Genomic DNA, 15,969 nt, shown 5'->3' on the forward strand with positions numbered 1-15,969 from the left:
TATAAACTGACTACAATTTTATAATTGATTCTTAGATGGACATTTACATTTTTGCCAGTTTAAAGCTATTATAAATAGCACTGATCTAAACATTATTACTATTGTATCCTGGTACACATATATCTAAATTTTTCTAGGGTATATATGTAAGCATGGAAATTGTCATATTATGAGCATATATTTAACATTGGTAGATAATGTTATAGTGATTTGCCCTATGGGTGCACATTCCTACCAGCAATGTATGAGGGTTCTATTTGCTCTACAATTTCACTGACCTGTGATGTTGGTATTCTTTTTAATTTTTTGCCAACATGGCAGTTTTCTATTAGTATCCCATTACCTTCTTAATTAGCATTTCTCTGAATTCTAATATCGTTGAGCATTTTTGCATATATTTGTCAGTCATGTATGTCTCCTCTTTTGTGAGGCATTTTTTTTCAATCACCTGCCCCTTTCCTTAATGGTTATTTACCAGTTATTTGTGCAGCAAACATCTCATCCGATTCTATGACTTTTCTCTCTTTATGATTTTTTTAATGAACAGAAGTTTTAAATTGTAATGTAGTTGAGTTTGCTAATATTTTCCTTAATGGTTAGTGCTTTTGGCATCTTAAGAAATCCTTTTCTAAATATTCTTATACCCTGCTGGTGGAAAGGCAGAATAGTACAACTCCTACAGAGTGGAATTTAGCAATATATGGAAAAAGTACATACACATTTGCCCTTTGTCTCAGCAATGCACCTCTTATAATCTATTTCAAAGATATACTGGAAAAATACAAAATCCTGTATATACAAGGCTGTTTGTCAGGACATTATTCATACAAGCAAAAAAGACTGGATACAACACTAATGTGCATCAGTAGAGGAGTAGTTGAATAAACTAGTACATCCACACAGTAGAGTACTGTGCAGTTATCAAGAGGAAGGAGAAGAGCTCTACACATTAATCTAGTTATTTCCAGGATATATTGCTAAGTGCAAAAAAGAAAGTTGTAGAACAACGTTTATAGTAAGTTACCTTTTATGTAGAAGAGGGGTGTAACTAATGAACTATACACATATATATGTGTTGTGTGTGTGCACCTATTTGCTTATATTTTCAAAAACAAAAACAAAAAAGAAACCTAGCTCCTGGAGACTCGGTTGAGCATCTGAGTGTCCGACTCTTGATTTTGGCTTGGGTCATGATCTCATGGTTCAGGAGATCAAGCCCCACATAGGGCTCTGTGCTGACACTACAGAGCCTGCTTGGGATTCTCTCTCTCCCCTCTCTCTGCCCCTCCCCAAGTCGCATGCATGTTCTCTCACTCTCTCTCTCTCAAAAATATAAATAAATAAACATTTAAAAAAGAAACAATGGAACCATAATGTCAAAACCTAATAAAAATTATTATTTATGGAAAACGAAAGTAATGGGAAAGGAAAGGGAACAGAGATAGAGTTGAGACTTCTGTGAAGGTACTGTATGTATTACACAGTTTTCACTTTAGACTCATATAGTGTTCTGCATAATTTAAAAAACTAATAAAAAAGGGAAAAAATCAATTCCGAAAGTTCATAAATAACTTGAAGCAAATGAACCTAACTATAAATGAAGTTCGTAGCATAACCATACAGAGAAAGCAGTTATGTAAAGTGACTTTAACACAACATTTGTACATGTATTCATTCCTAAAACTGTATTCAGTGGTTTTATTATTGATAGTTGTATTAGTATTGTTATTGACATTTTAAAATTCTATAAAAACCAAGAAGTTTGAGTAAAAACCTTGAATATTACATTTAAAGTGGACGTACCAGTATGAGCTCATGATTTATTTTTCTTTTAAAAGAATTTCCTAGCGTTGTCCAGTGAAAAGGCCTAGAAGCAACAACTCAACATCTGTGAACACACCTGACAACACATTGTGGTTTCTAAATACTATTCCCCATTAAAAGGACCTAGGGTCCTTGGAGAGATAATCTAGGTTTGAGTCAGGGAATATTCAAAATGAATTTGTAATACCTTGCTGTGCCAAAAAAATGGAAAGCAACACAGGAGCCAATTTGAAGGGACTTACTGGTCCCAAGTGAGATAATTTGACCACCAAAAAGAATAAAGACTACATTTGATTGAAACACATCAAACATATGAAAATGGTCTCACGATTATACTAAAAATAATCATTGGTTACCATTGGACATTTCTAAGGTACCAACTCATTACTCTCATAGTTGGTAAATACTGGGAAAAAAATCAAGCATTTGTCCTGCCTTTCCTGTATAAACTGTATATGGGAAAACCAAGTAATTGACGGTAAGTTCATTATAGGATTCCAGATAATAAATACAACAGAAATAATAGAATTAATAAACACAAAATAAATAATATAATTAGGGGAGTTCCATTTTGCAACTCTTAATAAATTAATAGGTCTAGGCAATGGTCATCCATAGATGCAAATCCCATTAGGTAAATGGGAAGACTTCACAGTGGAGGGATCAGACTAACACTGTCTGAATCTGCTGATCAACTTTAGCAACAATTAAAGTGGGACCACCAAACATGTGCCTTATGACATGACATGATAGGAAGTATACATCTATCTATGGAGGATCGTTGCCTAAAATATTGAGCGTAAATCTAATCACATCTCTAGGTCAGCACTATCTTAATGCAGTATTCCACAATGATGTAAATGGTTTCTATCTATTCTGCTCTTCATGGTATCCACTAGCTACATATGTCTCTCAAGCATTTGAAATGTGACTAGTTAACTGGGGAGCTGACATTTAAAACATTAATTTAAATAGATTTGTGTGGCCAATGACTATTGTCTTAGCGTAGCTCTAGATTTAACTGCCAGTTTGTAAGAAATAGAGGGGATTAAGGAACAAGTGAAACAATAACATGAGGAACAATAAGTCAAATTTCATTTGTTCTCTGGACAAATGATGTGGTTCCTCCAATAATTCAATGGGATGTGGAAAAAATGAGTTGGAGGGGTATAAATGAAGGGGCACTGTTTTAAAATAGAACAGACTTAAGAGCTATAACAGCCAAAGCCTGGTTTAGATTCTGCATTGAATGGCCAAGTGTAAAAAGGTAACTTTGAGAGAATCAGAACCATTTGAATATGAACTCCATTGTAGATGATACTAAGGAATTATTAATTCTGTGGCGTGGGATAATGCCACACTGGTTACATTTTTAATGTCCTTATCAGTTAGGTGCGTGTACTTGCATGACTCAGAGTGAGCACCTCCTTAGATTTTGCACCCGAGGGACCTCACTTGCCTCACCATAGTTCCACCCTTGCTTGAGATACACTGCATTAAACCAACTATATACTACTGTCATTTGTCAAAGGTTGTAATCACTTGCCCCAACAGAGTTTCTATACCTGAAATCCAAGATTTAATTTTTATTTATTTGTCAAAAGTTTTATTGGTAGGCTTTGTAGAACTTCCCTATCTCTTTGTCTTGATCTAGATGAACCCCAAAAGAAGAACAAAGGTGATCCCATGAACAACCTGGAAAGTTTTTACCAAGAGATGATAATGAAAAAACGTCTTGAAGAGTTCCAACTTATGAGAGGTGAACCCTTTGCTTCCCACTCACTGGTCTCAGCTACATCAGTGGGAGATAGTGGCACAGCTGAGAACCCGTCATTACTCCAGGACAAGGGAAAACAGGCAGCACAGGGTAAAGGTCCCAGTCTCCATGTGGCAAAAGTTTTTGATAATTCACCTGAGCAGTGTTGGACTGGGCCTAAGAAGCTGACGCAGCCAATAGAATTTGTCCCAGAAGATGAGATCCAGAGAAATCGTTTGTCAGAGGAAGAGATCCGAAAAATTCCTATGTTTTCTTCATATAATCCAGGGGAGCCAAACAAGGTATAGGCCAAACCAAGAAAAAAAACATGGGTTGTTTTAATTTTTCTTTACCTCTACCTAAATTAATACTTTTAAATTAGCTTTGATTATACCAAGGAATCGTAACATAGGCATAGTGATTTTGTTTTTCCTTGACTTTGACTATTAATTCTCTTCATACTATATAAATAGCATATTTCCTCTGATGTTCTTTGTGGTTTCCTGAGGTCCTAAGCTATCCTTAGAGTTTTAAAGAAATCTTGATGAGACTCTAGTCCATACCCACTAGAAACCCTGAATTGAAGGGAAAGTAACCTCCAGTTTCCTAGGCTAGTAATAAATCAAGTAGTATTCCTAAGACCACCATATCAGGTAACCATGGTGCCTCTGAAATTAGTCAATAAATAATTGGCCACCTGGTTGTGAGTAGGGTTTAGTGTTAGTGCATGAGTTTTTTTCTTTAGAATGCTCCATCTGGCTTTCATATGACATATGACTTCAAACTGCTGATAGCTAAGCAGCAAAGTGAAAGTGCAAGGCCTCTAAGGCTTGATAAATTGACAAATATATAAGAATTGTAAACCTTGTTTTATTGATCACATCATTATTTCACATTATTGGTATATGTTAACATCCAGAATGGAAAACTTTGTTATGTCGCCCAAAGAGGCAACACAAGCCCCTGGAGCATATACTTGGCCGTGTTTAATTTAAAAAACAAAACCAAAAAAAATAATGTTAGCTTCTGGCTGTCCCTGAATTTTAAAAAAAGACATTGTAGATGAGGGATATTAAAGCAGTTTTTTCTGAATGACTGCATTTCTAATATATTCTTGCTGTTCAAGGACAGCTTGATTTGTGTTTTTTATTATAAAATATTACTAATATACAAAAAGTTAAAGAATAATATAACAAAAACCCTCATACCTAGCCAGCCATCTTAACCAGTTCTTCATAGTTTCCCTATTTGCTTGTTAGAAAAATAGAGCCTTACAGACACACCTGAAGACTTCCAGGTATCCCTCACCAATCCCATTTCCCTGTCTCCACTCCAGAGGTAACTACTATCCTGAATTTGCTATTTATCATCCTGATGCATGTTTTTATATTTTTACTACATATTTATATATTCATAAACAAAATATAACTTTACATATTTTAAAACTATATAGATGATGTCATACTCGACATATTCTTCTACAACTTGCTTTTTTGATTCAATATACATAATGTTTTTGAAACTTATTTTAATAATATAAGGAACTATGGAGTATTGCATTGTAGAAATACACTATAATTCATTTATCCATTCTCCTGAAGATATTTTCTTTTTCTTTTTGCTATTACAGACCATTCTGCAACAAACATTGTATGTATCTCCTGTTGCATATGTACAAGAGTTTCTCTAGGACAGTTTTTCAAACTTGAGGTTACAATTGTAGGTCACAACAAGCAATTTTTCTAATGAAACAAAATAGAATAGAAAATATCAAAGTACATTCTGTAGAGTAAGGGTGTTGACTGTTTCTGGAAGCTTTTGGTTTGGTTTTGTGTGTGTGTGTGCGTGTGTGCGTGCGCGTGTGTGTGTTATATATGTGTGCCAGAATGTAAAATGCATTTCTTCCTATGGATCTAGTCAAAAAAGTTGGAAAAATATTGCTCTATTGCAGTGATTCTTAAATGTTAGTATGGACCAGAATCACCTGGAAGGGACTGAGAGTTTGCATTTCCAACAAGCTCCCATGAGGTGCTGATGCTACTGGTCTGAGAGTGACATTTTAAGAATCACTGTTCTGTATTACGTTCCTAGGAGTGGAATTACTGTGATATAGGGTATGTATATATTCAACTCCATGAGCAGGGTTTCAGAAATCTCTTTCATATCCTTGCCAAGACTCTTTAGTGTTGGACTTTTCATTTTTGCCAGTCTAAAATGTTTGAAGGTATCTCATTGACTTCATTTGCAGGTTTCTGATTTCCGATGAAGTTATGCTTGTAATCATACATTTTTTAGCCTTTCAGCAACCTTCTGTGCATTGCTTGTTCCATTTCTTTCCCCACTATTTGATTGCCTAGTTTTTCATATTATTTACAGAAATTATTTTTAAATTCTGGATATAAACACATGTTGCTTATTTAGCAAATATATTCTTCCAGTGGGGGGGCTTATCTTTTAAACATTATTTCTGATATCTTTTATTAACCAGAAATCTTTCATTTTAATGTAATCAGATCATCAGTATTTTATTTGATGGTTTGTACTTTTTGAGTCATTTTAAGGAAATCCTTCCCTACAAAACCAACAAAAAGTACACAAACAACCCAATGAAAATGGCCAAAAGATATGAACAAGAAACTCACAGAAGAGAAAACATGAATAACCAATTAATTACAAAATCTTATTAATAAGTAATCAAAGAAATTTAAAATAAAACTACAGTGAGAAACCATTTAACACCCAGGAAGTTGGTATACATTTAAAGGCCTGACAGTGCCAATGAATGAATATAAATGAGGTGACTATAAATGAGGACAATCACTTTTATGAACTCTGTAGCAATATCTAGTAAAATGGAAGATGCTCATACACTATAAGTCAGCAATTCCACTCCTAAGTATCTATCTTAGAGGAACTCTTACATGTGAACATTAGATGTTATAAAGATATTCATTGTAGCACAGTTTATAAACAGCACACTTGTTCATCAGCAGGAGAATGGATAAAGCATGGTATATTCATAAAATAGAATATTGTACAGTATAGAAAATGAATAAAATAGAATTACATGTATCAATATACATGAAACTCACAAACAAAATGTTGAATGAAGAAAGCTACTTGCAGACTTCTGGTTTTAGCTCCAATGTGTAAAGTGCTTGGAAGTTATCATTCATGTCTTATAACAAGAAAAACAGCTGAACAAATAAAACAGCAATGACTTTTCTTGGACCCATCAGAGAATTGAAGTCACAGAGCAAATTGCAACCCCCAAGTCTGGAAAGACAGGCAATTACAGAGAATCACAGCCCAGATCTGCTTTTCAGGAGCAGAAAGCACTGTAGCCATAAACTGGTAGGGACACTTACTTACGCAGTAACTTCGACAAACTGCTGGAAGCAGGGTGTAGATTGTTTGAGTGACAAACTCTAGGGGCCTCAGTCTCTGAAGGCCCTCATATTTTCATGATTTTTACCTCCAGGAACTCCATTAAGTTCTCAAGGGGAAGGGCCAAGAAACAATCTCCTGTTCCTGGCATGAGGAAGGGAAAACTAATCATTTTGAAATCTACCCAGAGCTTCTACCTAACAAAGGGATACCCAACAAGTGAAACATCTTTACCAAAGCCTTCTCCAGCCTGGGAGAAGGGAAATTATCCAACTCCCGAGGCCTCTAACCTTCCTGTCTCATCTAAGAGAGGGGTGGGGGGAAACTAGAAAACACTTGTGAAGGTTACAGGCTGGGGACACAGACATGCTAAAAGACTTGAGACTTAATTATGTGATCACAGAATGTTTCTCCCTGCCCCACAGATCAATGGGGCTTCAATATAATAACTATGGACTATAGCTGAAAGACTTGCAAGATTCAGACTCCATTTAAGGAGATATTAGGGAATCTGAAAGAAAATAGGGGAGAAAAAGCAAGAACATTGGGGGAAATTGAAACCTCTGACACCTACAGCTAGAGTAAACACTAAACACCATCAACCCCTGGCCAGATTAACATAAAACCTGTACTAATGGTCTATTTACCTTAACTCCTCTTAACTTAGACATCGTGTCCAGTTTTCAACAAAAAAAATGGCAAGGCATGCTAAAAGAAAAACCAGTCTGAAGAGACAAAGCCAACATCAGAACCAAACTCAGATATGCAAGTTTTGGACTTATATGATAATATTTAAATTTAACTTAAATTTAAAATAACTATGATTAATATGCTAAAGAATCTATTAGAGAAAATAAACAATATGCAAGAACAGATGGGTAGTGTAAGCAGATAGAAACTCAAAATCAGAAGGATATGCAAGAGATCAGAAACACTAAAAAGAAATGCTTTTGATAGATTCATCAGTGGACTGGAAGTGGCCAAGGAAAGAGTCCATATGCTTGAAGACATGTCAATAAAAATCTTCCAAACTGAAATGCAAAGAGAAAAAGAACTGTAAAAAAATTGAAAATAATATCCAAGAGCTATGGACAATTTCAAAAGGTATAACATACATGTGATTGGAATACCAGAAGGAAAATAAAGAAAAGGAGCAGAAGAGATAGCTGAAGTAGGAATGGCTGAGAAGTTTCCAAAATTAATGGTAGACACAGGACCACAGATTCAGGATCTGGGAAGACAATATCAATCAGGATAAATAACCCCAGACTAAGTGTATCATGTTCAAACACAGAATACTGATACAAAGAGAAAATCTTGAAAACACCCAGAGGAAACACTTTACCTATAGAGGAACAATAAGAATTACATTGGATCTCTCATCAGAAATCAGACACGCAAGAAGAGAAAAGTGAAATATTTAAAGTATTGAAGGAAAAAAAACACCCATCTAGAAATCTGTATACAGCAAAACAATCCTTCTAAAGTTGACCAAAAAATACTTTCTCAGACAAACAAAAACTGAGGGAATTTGTCAGCAGTAAATCTGTCTTGTGAGAAAAAAAATTTTTTTTTAAGTTTTTCCAGAGAGAAGGAAAATGATACAGGCCAGAAAATCAGATCTCTATAAAGAAAAGAAGAGCATAGGAGAAGGAATATGTGAAGGTAAAATGAAATCTTTTATTTTCTTATTTTTAAGTGATCTAAAAGATAACTATTCAAAGTAATGTGTTAGGTAATTATAGCATGTTGATAAATGAATGTTATAAGGCAGGAATGTTATAAGGACTAGGAGGGAAGAATTAGTATTTGGTGTATATAACTATTATAAGTTACCTGCACTACCTGTGAAGTGGTATGATGTTATTTGAGAGTGGGCTTAGATTAGTCATAAATGAGTATTGTAAACTCTTAGGCAACCACTAAAAAATTATAAAATGAAATATAATTGATATGCCAAGAGGGGTGAAAATGGAATCATATAAAATGATACCCATTCTCTGTAATCTTTTCCACAAAATAGAAACTTTCTAACTCATTTTATGAAACCAGCCTTAGCTTAATACCCAAACCAGATAAAATCATTAAATTAAGCAAAACTACAGATCAATATCTCTCATGAGCACAGAGAAGAATCTTAAATTTTAGGAAAATAAAAATAGTTTGATTGAAAAATTAAAATATTTGGAAATGAAATCCAACAGGTATCAAAATAATTATATTTCATGATCAAGCAAGATTTATTCGAGGGGTTTATGGCTGATTCAGCATTTGAAAATCAATATAATCTACCACATCAACAAACTAAAGAAAAATTATATAATTATTTCAATTGATGTAGAAAAGGCATTTGACAAAATGAAAACTCATTCATGACAAAAACTCTCAGCAAACTAGGAATAGAAAGAAACACCCTCAACCTCCTTAAGAATATCTACAAAACCCTACAGCTAACATACTTAATGGTGGGGAACTGGGTGCTTTCCCCTTTGATCAGGAATAAGACAAAGATGTACCCTCTCCCTGCTTCTTTTCAGTATTGTACTAGAAATGCTAACTAGTGCAATAAGAAAAGAAACAGCACACAGATCGAGAAGAAAAAAAAAAATTGTCTTTTTTCACAGGTGACATGTATGTCTATGTAGAAAATTGCGAAGAATCAATAACAACAATGTGAAAGAACTATGGGAACTAATAAATGCAATATAGCAAGGTTGGAAGATACGAGGTTTATATGCAAAAGCCAATTGCTTTTCTGTACACCAAGAAATGAACAATTGAAATTTAAATTTAAAACTCAATGCTGTTTACAAAAGCACCACAAAAAATAAAATACTTAAGTATAAATCTAACAAAATATGTACAGGATCTATGTACAGAAAACTATAAAACTCTGATGAAAAATTAAAGAAGATCATAAATGCAGAGATATTTACGTTCATGGATTGCAAGACTTAACACTGTTAAGTCAGTTGTACCCAAATTGATATGTAGATTCCACACAATCCCAACAAAATCCTGGCAAGCTATTTTGTAGATATAGACCAACTGATTATAAGTTTATGTGGAAAGACAAAAGACCCAGAATATCCAACATAATACTGAAGAAGAGCAAAGTTGGAGGACTAATACTATCCATGTTTGAGATTTACTATAATCAAAAAGGGTGGTGTTGGTGAAAAAAAGACATAGATCAATTGAGCAGAATAGAGACTCCAGAAATAGACTCACACAAATATAATGAACTAATCTTTGACAAGGGAGCAAAGGCAGTTCAATGAAGAAAGGGTAGTCTTTTCAACAAATTATGCTAAAACAACAAACTGGTTATCTACATGCAAAATAGGAATCTAAACACAGGTCTCAAAATAAGATCTCAAAAATGAGGTCTCAAAAAATGACCTCAAAATAGGTCATAGATCTAAATGTAAAGCACAGTACTATAACACTTATAAAAGAAAATAGGAGAAAATCTAAATGCCCTTGTGTTTGGTGATGCATCTATAGACACAACACCAAAAGCATAATTTGTGAAAGAAAAAAATTGATAAATCAAACTTTATTAAATTTATAAACTTCTGTTTTGTGAAAGACACTTTTAAGAAAATCAAAAGGCAAGCCACAGACTAGAAGAAAATATTTGTAAAACATTTCTAATAAAGGACTTTCATCCAAAATACAAAGACATGTCTTTGAGACACTTTGTCTTTTTCACAAAGACATGGAACTCAACGGTAGTGAAACAAACAACCCAATTAAAAAATGGGCAAAATGTAAGAACAGTCACCTCACCAAAGAAGTTATATACATGTCAAATTAGCATATGAAAAGCAGCTCATCATCGCTGTCATCAGGGAATTGCAAAATAAAACAACAGTGAGATGCCATTACATACCTATTAGAATGGCTAAAATTCACAATAAAACTGACAATACTAAATGCTATTGAGGATGATGAGCAACAGGAACTCCTACTCATTGCTGGCGAGAATAGAAAATGTTACGACTTCTTTGAAGTCAGTTCAGCAGTCTCACAAAGCTAAACATTGTTTTACCGTATAATCCAGTAATTATGCTGTTATTTACCCAATTGATTTGAAAACCTACATTTATACAAAAACCAGCATGTGAATGTTTATCAGTTTTACTCATAATTGCCAAAAACTGGAAGCAATTAGAATGTCCTTCAGTAGATGAATGGATACTTTCACCTGTGCTGCATCTATACAGTGGGATATAATTCATCAATTAAGAGAACTGAGCTGACAAGCCACAGAAAGGCACAGAGGAACTATAAATATATTAATAAGTGAAAGCCAGTATTAAAAGACTATATACTGTATGATTCCAATTATGTGACATTCCAGAAAACACCAAAATGTAGAGATAGTAAATGACCAATGGTTCCAGGAGTTCAGGGGGTTGGAGAAGAGAGAAATAGGGGAAGCACAGCATTTTTAAGGCAGTAAAGTTATTCTATAAGATAATGTAACGGTGGCTACAAGATATGCATTTGTCAAAGCCCATAAAACTGTACAGCATGAAGAGTGACCCTTAATGTATACAAATATTAAAAAATCATTTGAGAGGTTGGGGAACCCCAGGAAAGAATGAAGACTGTGACAAGACAATCTTACAGATACATGAAGCAACCTCAATGAAGGTATGTGGGTGAAAGATGCTGACTTAAGTATCTTTGGAAATGTGTGGAGTCCAGAAGACTAAAAACAGAAGTCACTGTACCCTAGTTAATAAGGTTGCACATAATCACTGTACCCTAGTTAATAAGGTTGTGTCACATGAGGGTACTGGTTAACAATCCTGATACTGATACACATGTATAATGAAATGGAGCAATTAAGTAAATGGATGGCAGGTGGTGGGAGCCAAGTTTCTCACTGGTAGAATTCACAGACAAGCAAAGAAAAGAAGCTAGAATGATCCATATAATGGTTTAGAGTTGGAGACAGCAGCATGAAATCATGTTTAGCTTAGTATAGATATAGATGATTATATATAAAATATTTATAGATATGTATATATACACAGGTTAGTATAAGCATAATTTTTTCTCCGTCAGCTGAGAGGGTCTAAATGAAGTGATACTCCAGTGGCAACAAGCATGTTCAGTACCCAAATCTTAGTTTGTAATACCATTCTCTTGTAAAAGGAACCAGGACTCCTTAGAGATATGACTGATTCTAGTAGTGGGGCAGGAAATGTACAAGATGAGCCTTGAACATTTTGTAGTGACAGAAAGTAAGAAAGTGCTGAAAACAACAACATAAAAACATTGTTGGGAATATGCCAAAGGAGCACAAGAGCCAACTGAAAGAGTTTCCAGTGACCAAAGCTGGAACAACTTGTGCAACAAACTAGGTGAATTAATATTGGATTATAACCTAAAGTATAGGATAAATAGCTATGACTGCATACTGATAATAAAATGATTGGGTAAATCAAATAACTGGGGGAGATAAGATAAATATCCCACACAGAAGAATTTTAAATAATTTACATAGATGCTCCATCTCAAACTGGGGGAGCATAACTTTCCACTTCTTAGTTTTGAGGTATTGAGTGACTTATTTCCAAAGAGTACAGTATGGAAAGGCAAGAAAAAAAGACTAATATTGCAGCGTAGAAACCTAACAAACACTGCCTCAGCCAGTTGTTCAAGGTCAACATCAACAGTCATTAATCACGATGATAGTATGCATACTTGATATGATATGTTCAAAATTGAACTTTCCTCTCTGGTCTTCCTTCTCATAATCCATAACCCCAATCTAACATGAGAAAAACACACACACAAAAAAAAAATTCTAGTAGTGGGCCGTCCTACAAAATACCTGACCAGGATTCCTCAAAACTGTCAAGATCATTAAAAACAAGAAGTCTGAGAAACTGCCACAACCAAGAGGAGCCTAAAAACACATGAAAACTAAATGTACTGTGGTAACCTGGATGGAATCCTGAAACAAGAAAAGGATATTAGGGAAAAACTAAGGAAATCTAAATAAACTATGGCCTTTGGTTAATAATAAGGTATCAATATTCATTCATTCATTTTAACAAATGCACCATAGCAATGTAAGATGTTAATTATAGGGGAGACTGGGTGTGGGGTATGTGGGAACTCTTTGTACTACCTTCTCAGTTTTTCTGTAAATCTAAAACTGTTCTAAAAAATAATCTACTTTTTTAAAATTTAAAACAGATACCTGCATAAAAATGCATACAGTTTTATACTATTTATATAAAGTTCAAAACATGCAAAACAGCACTGTATATTGCAGAGGGATGCCAGGAAGTTTCATCCTGTACTATCACTTGGAGTATCTGTTTTTCTGTTTCACAGAAATGGTAATCTTGTTTTTGAGCCTAGCTGTATCTTTCTGTGTGTGTGTGTGTGTGTGTGTGTGTGTGTGTGTGTGCGCGCGCGCACGTGTTTGTGTGTGTGTGTGAATATATATGTATGTTGGTGATACGTACATACATACATACCTGTGTGTGTGAATATATATGTATGTTGGTGATATGTTCATACATATCTGTGTGTGTGTGTGTGTGTGTGTGTGTGTGTGTGTGTGTGTGTTTGGAGCAGAGAAGATGCATCCAAGCAAGAAGTGACCAAGCCACGTCTACCAGAAGTCATCTTGATTTTTAAAAAATGTTCATATCAAAGGGAGCCATCTTAGTATGGATCTTTCCTACTTGGTGAGAAACTTGCAGTATGTTTCACATACTCCTTTCTATGGTTATTTAATTTGATGATGCTTTTATGATAAGTATTTCAGAGACAAAACTCTAGATCACCTGAAATTACTTAAGTGAATCACAAGTCAGTCAATCTGTGCCTTTGCCTTTAAGATACAAGTGTAGTTAAATCTAAATATGCAATATCCAGCTTCTAAAGTCTTTGAGACATAAAGAGACTCTTATTATATAACGTTTAATATATTTATTTGTGTTTTAGTGGTTAACTCATTTAAGTGGGCTCTATTTTCTAGCTCTTTGCTTATGCTGCTTTTCTCTGAATTCTTCTCAAGTTCCATTAAACTGTAAAGGTTATAGTTTATTCTAGCTAACATATAGAGATTTTTTTCTTCCATCTTTTCTTATTGTAGTAAAACACATGTAACTTGAGATCTACCCTGTTAACAATAATGTAACTTGAGATCTACCCTCTTAACAATATTTTAAGTATACGTTACAGTGTTGTTAACTATAGGCACAATGTTGTCCAGCACATCTCTAGAACTTTTCATCCTGCATGACTGAACTTCATAAGTATTGAATAGCAACTCCCCATTTCCCTCTCCCTTTAGCCCCTGACAACCACCATTCTCCTTTTGCTGCAATGAGTTTGACTACTATAGATAACCCCATATAAGTGAAATCATGTAGTATTTGTCCTTCTGTGACTGGCTTATTTCATTTAGCATAATGCACTCAAGATTCATCCATGTTGTAGCATATTGCCAGATTTTCTTCCTTTTTCTGGATGAATGGTATTCCATTGTATGTGTATACCACATCTTCTTTATCCATTCATCCATGATGGATATTGCCACCTCTTGGCTATTGTGAACAGTGTTTCATATGTGTTCAGATATCTCTTTGATATTCTGATTTTAATTCTTTTGGATAAGTATCTGGAAGTGGGATTGCTGGACCATATGGTAGTTCTATTTTTAATTTTTTGTAGCACCTCCATACTGTTCATAGTGACTGCACCATTTTACATTCTGCCAATAGTGTACAGGAATTCCAATTTGTGTACATCCTTGCCAAATTATTTCCTGTATGTGTTCTTTGAAGAAATGTCTATTTAGGTTTTTTGCCCATTTTTAAAATTTTTTATTCTTTAATGTTTATTTATTTTTGAGAGCGATAGAGTGAGCAGCAGAGGGGCAGAGGGAGAGGGAGAAAGAGAATCCCAAGCAGGCTTCATGCTGTCAGCCCAGATTCCAATGTGGGGCTCAATCTCATGAACCCGTGAGATCATGACCTGACCTGAAAGCAGCAGGAGGCAGTTGCTCAACTGACTGAGCCACCCAGGTGCCCCTTGCACGTTTTTTTTTTTTTTAATTGGGTTATCTGTCTTTTTGCTGTTGAGTTGTAAGTGTTCCTTATATATTTTAGGCATTAACTTCTAATAAGATATTTGGTTTATAAATACATTCTTCCATTCTGTTGGTTGCCTGTTCACTTTGCTGATTGTTTCCTTTGCTGTACAGAAGTATTTCAGTCAATGTAGTCCCACTTTATTTTTGCTTTTGCTGCCTGTGCTTCTCATGTAATATTCAGTTGACTGGATTTTGACTGAATTCAGTTGAGTTGACTTTTGTGTGTGGTATAAAATAAGAGTCCAGTTTTGTTATTTTGCATGTGGATACCAACTTTTCCCAGCACCATTTGTTGAGGGAACTATCTTTTCCAAATTATGTATTCTTGCCCCTCTGTTCATCAGTTGACTGCATATGTGTGAGTTTATTTCTGGGTTCTATTCTCTTCCATTGGTCTATATAACTGTCTTTATGCTAGTTTGCTCTTTTGATTACTGTAGATTTATAATATGTTTCAAAATTAAGTGAGAGGCCTCCAGTTTGGTTCTTATTTTTCAAGATTGCTTTGGCTATTTGGGGTCTCTTGTGGTTCCATATGAATTTTAGGATTGTTTTTTTCTATTCCTATAAAAACTATTGGGATTTTGATAGGAATTGCATTAAATCTGTAGATCACTTTAGGTAGTGTGTAAATTTTAACAATATTGTTTTCCAGTCCATGAACATGGGACATTTTTGCATTTGTGTCTTCTTTAATTTTTTTTAGCAATGTTTTGTGGTCTTCAGTGTACTAGTCCTTCATTTCCTTGGCTGTCTTTTTTTAATTGAAGCATGATTGACATTTGAAAAAGCTGTACATATTTATTTTGCATTTTTTTGTCTATTTTTATTTACTTTCTAGTTAGTTAAAATATAGTGTAATACTGTTTTC

The 15,969-nt window shown here is 34.5% G+C and overlaps 1 protein-coding gene across 5 annotated transcripts in view; it reads left to right on the forward strand.

Moving 5' to 3' along the window:
* The window catches only part of RBM41 (RNA binding motif protein 41), a 64,767-nt gene that overhangs the window by 35,661 nt on the left and 13,137 nt on the right, over positions 1-15,969 (forward strand). For all 5 annotated transcript variants that reach the window (XM_081793269.1, XM_081793265.1, XM_081793267.1 and 2 more), the window contains one exon: positions 3,479-3,882. In XM_081793269.1, coding sequence (XP_081649395.1) covers positions 3,479-3,882 — 404 coding nt within the window. The remainder of the gene's footprint in view (positions 1-3,478; positions 3,883-15,969) is intronic.

Source organism: Panthera onca, chromosome X, assembly GCF_046562875.1.
Source record: "Panthera onca isolate mPanOnc1 chromosome X, mPanOnc1 haplotype 2, whole genome shotgun sequence".
Taxonomy (NCBI): Eukaryota; Metazoa; Chordata; class Mammalia; order Carnivora; family Felidae; genus Panthera; species Panthera onca.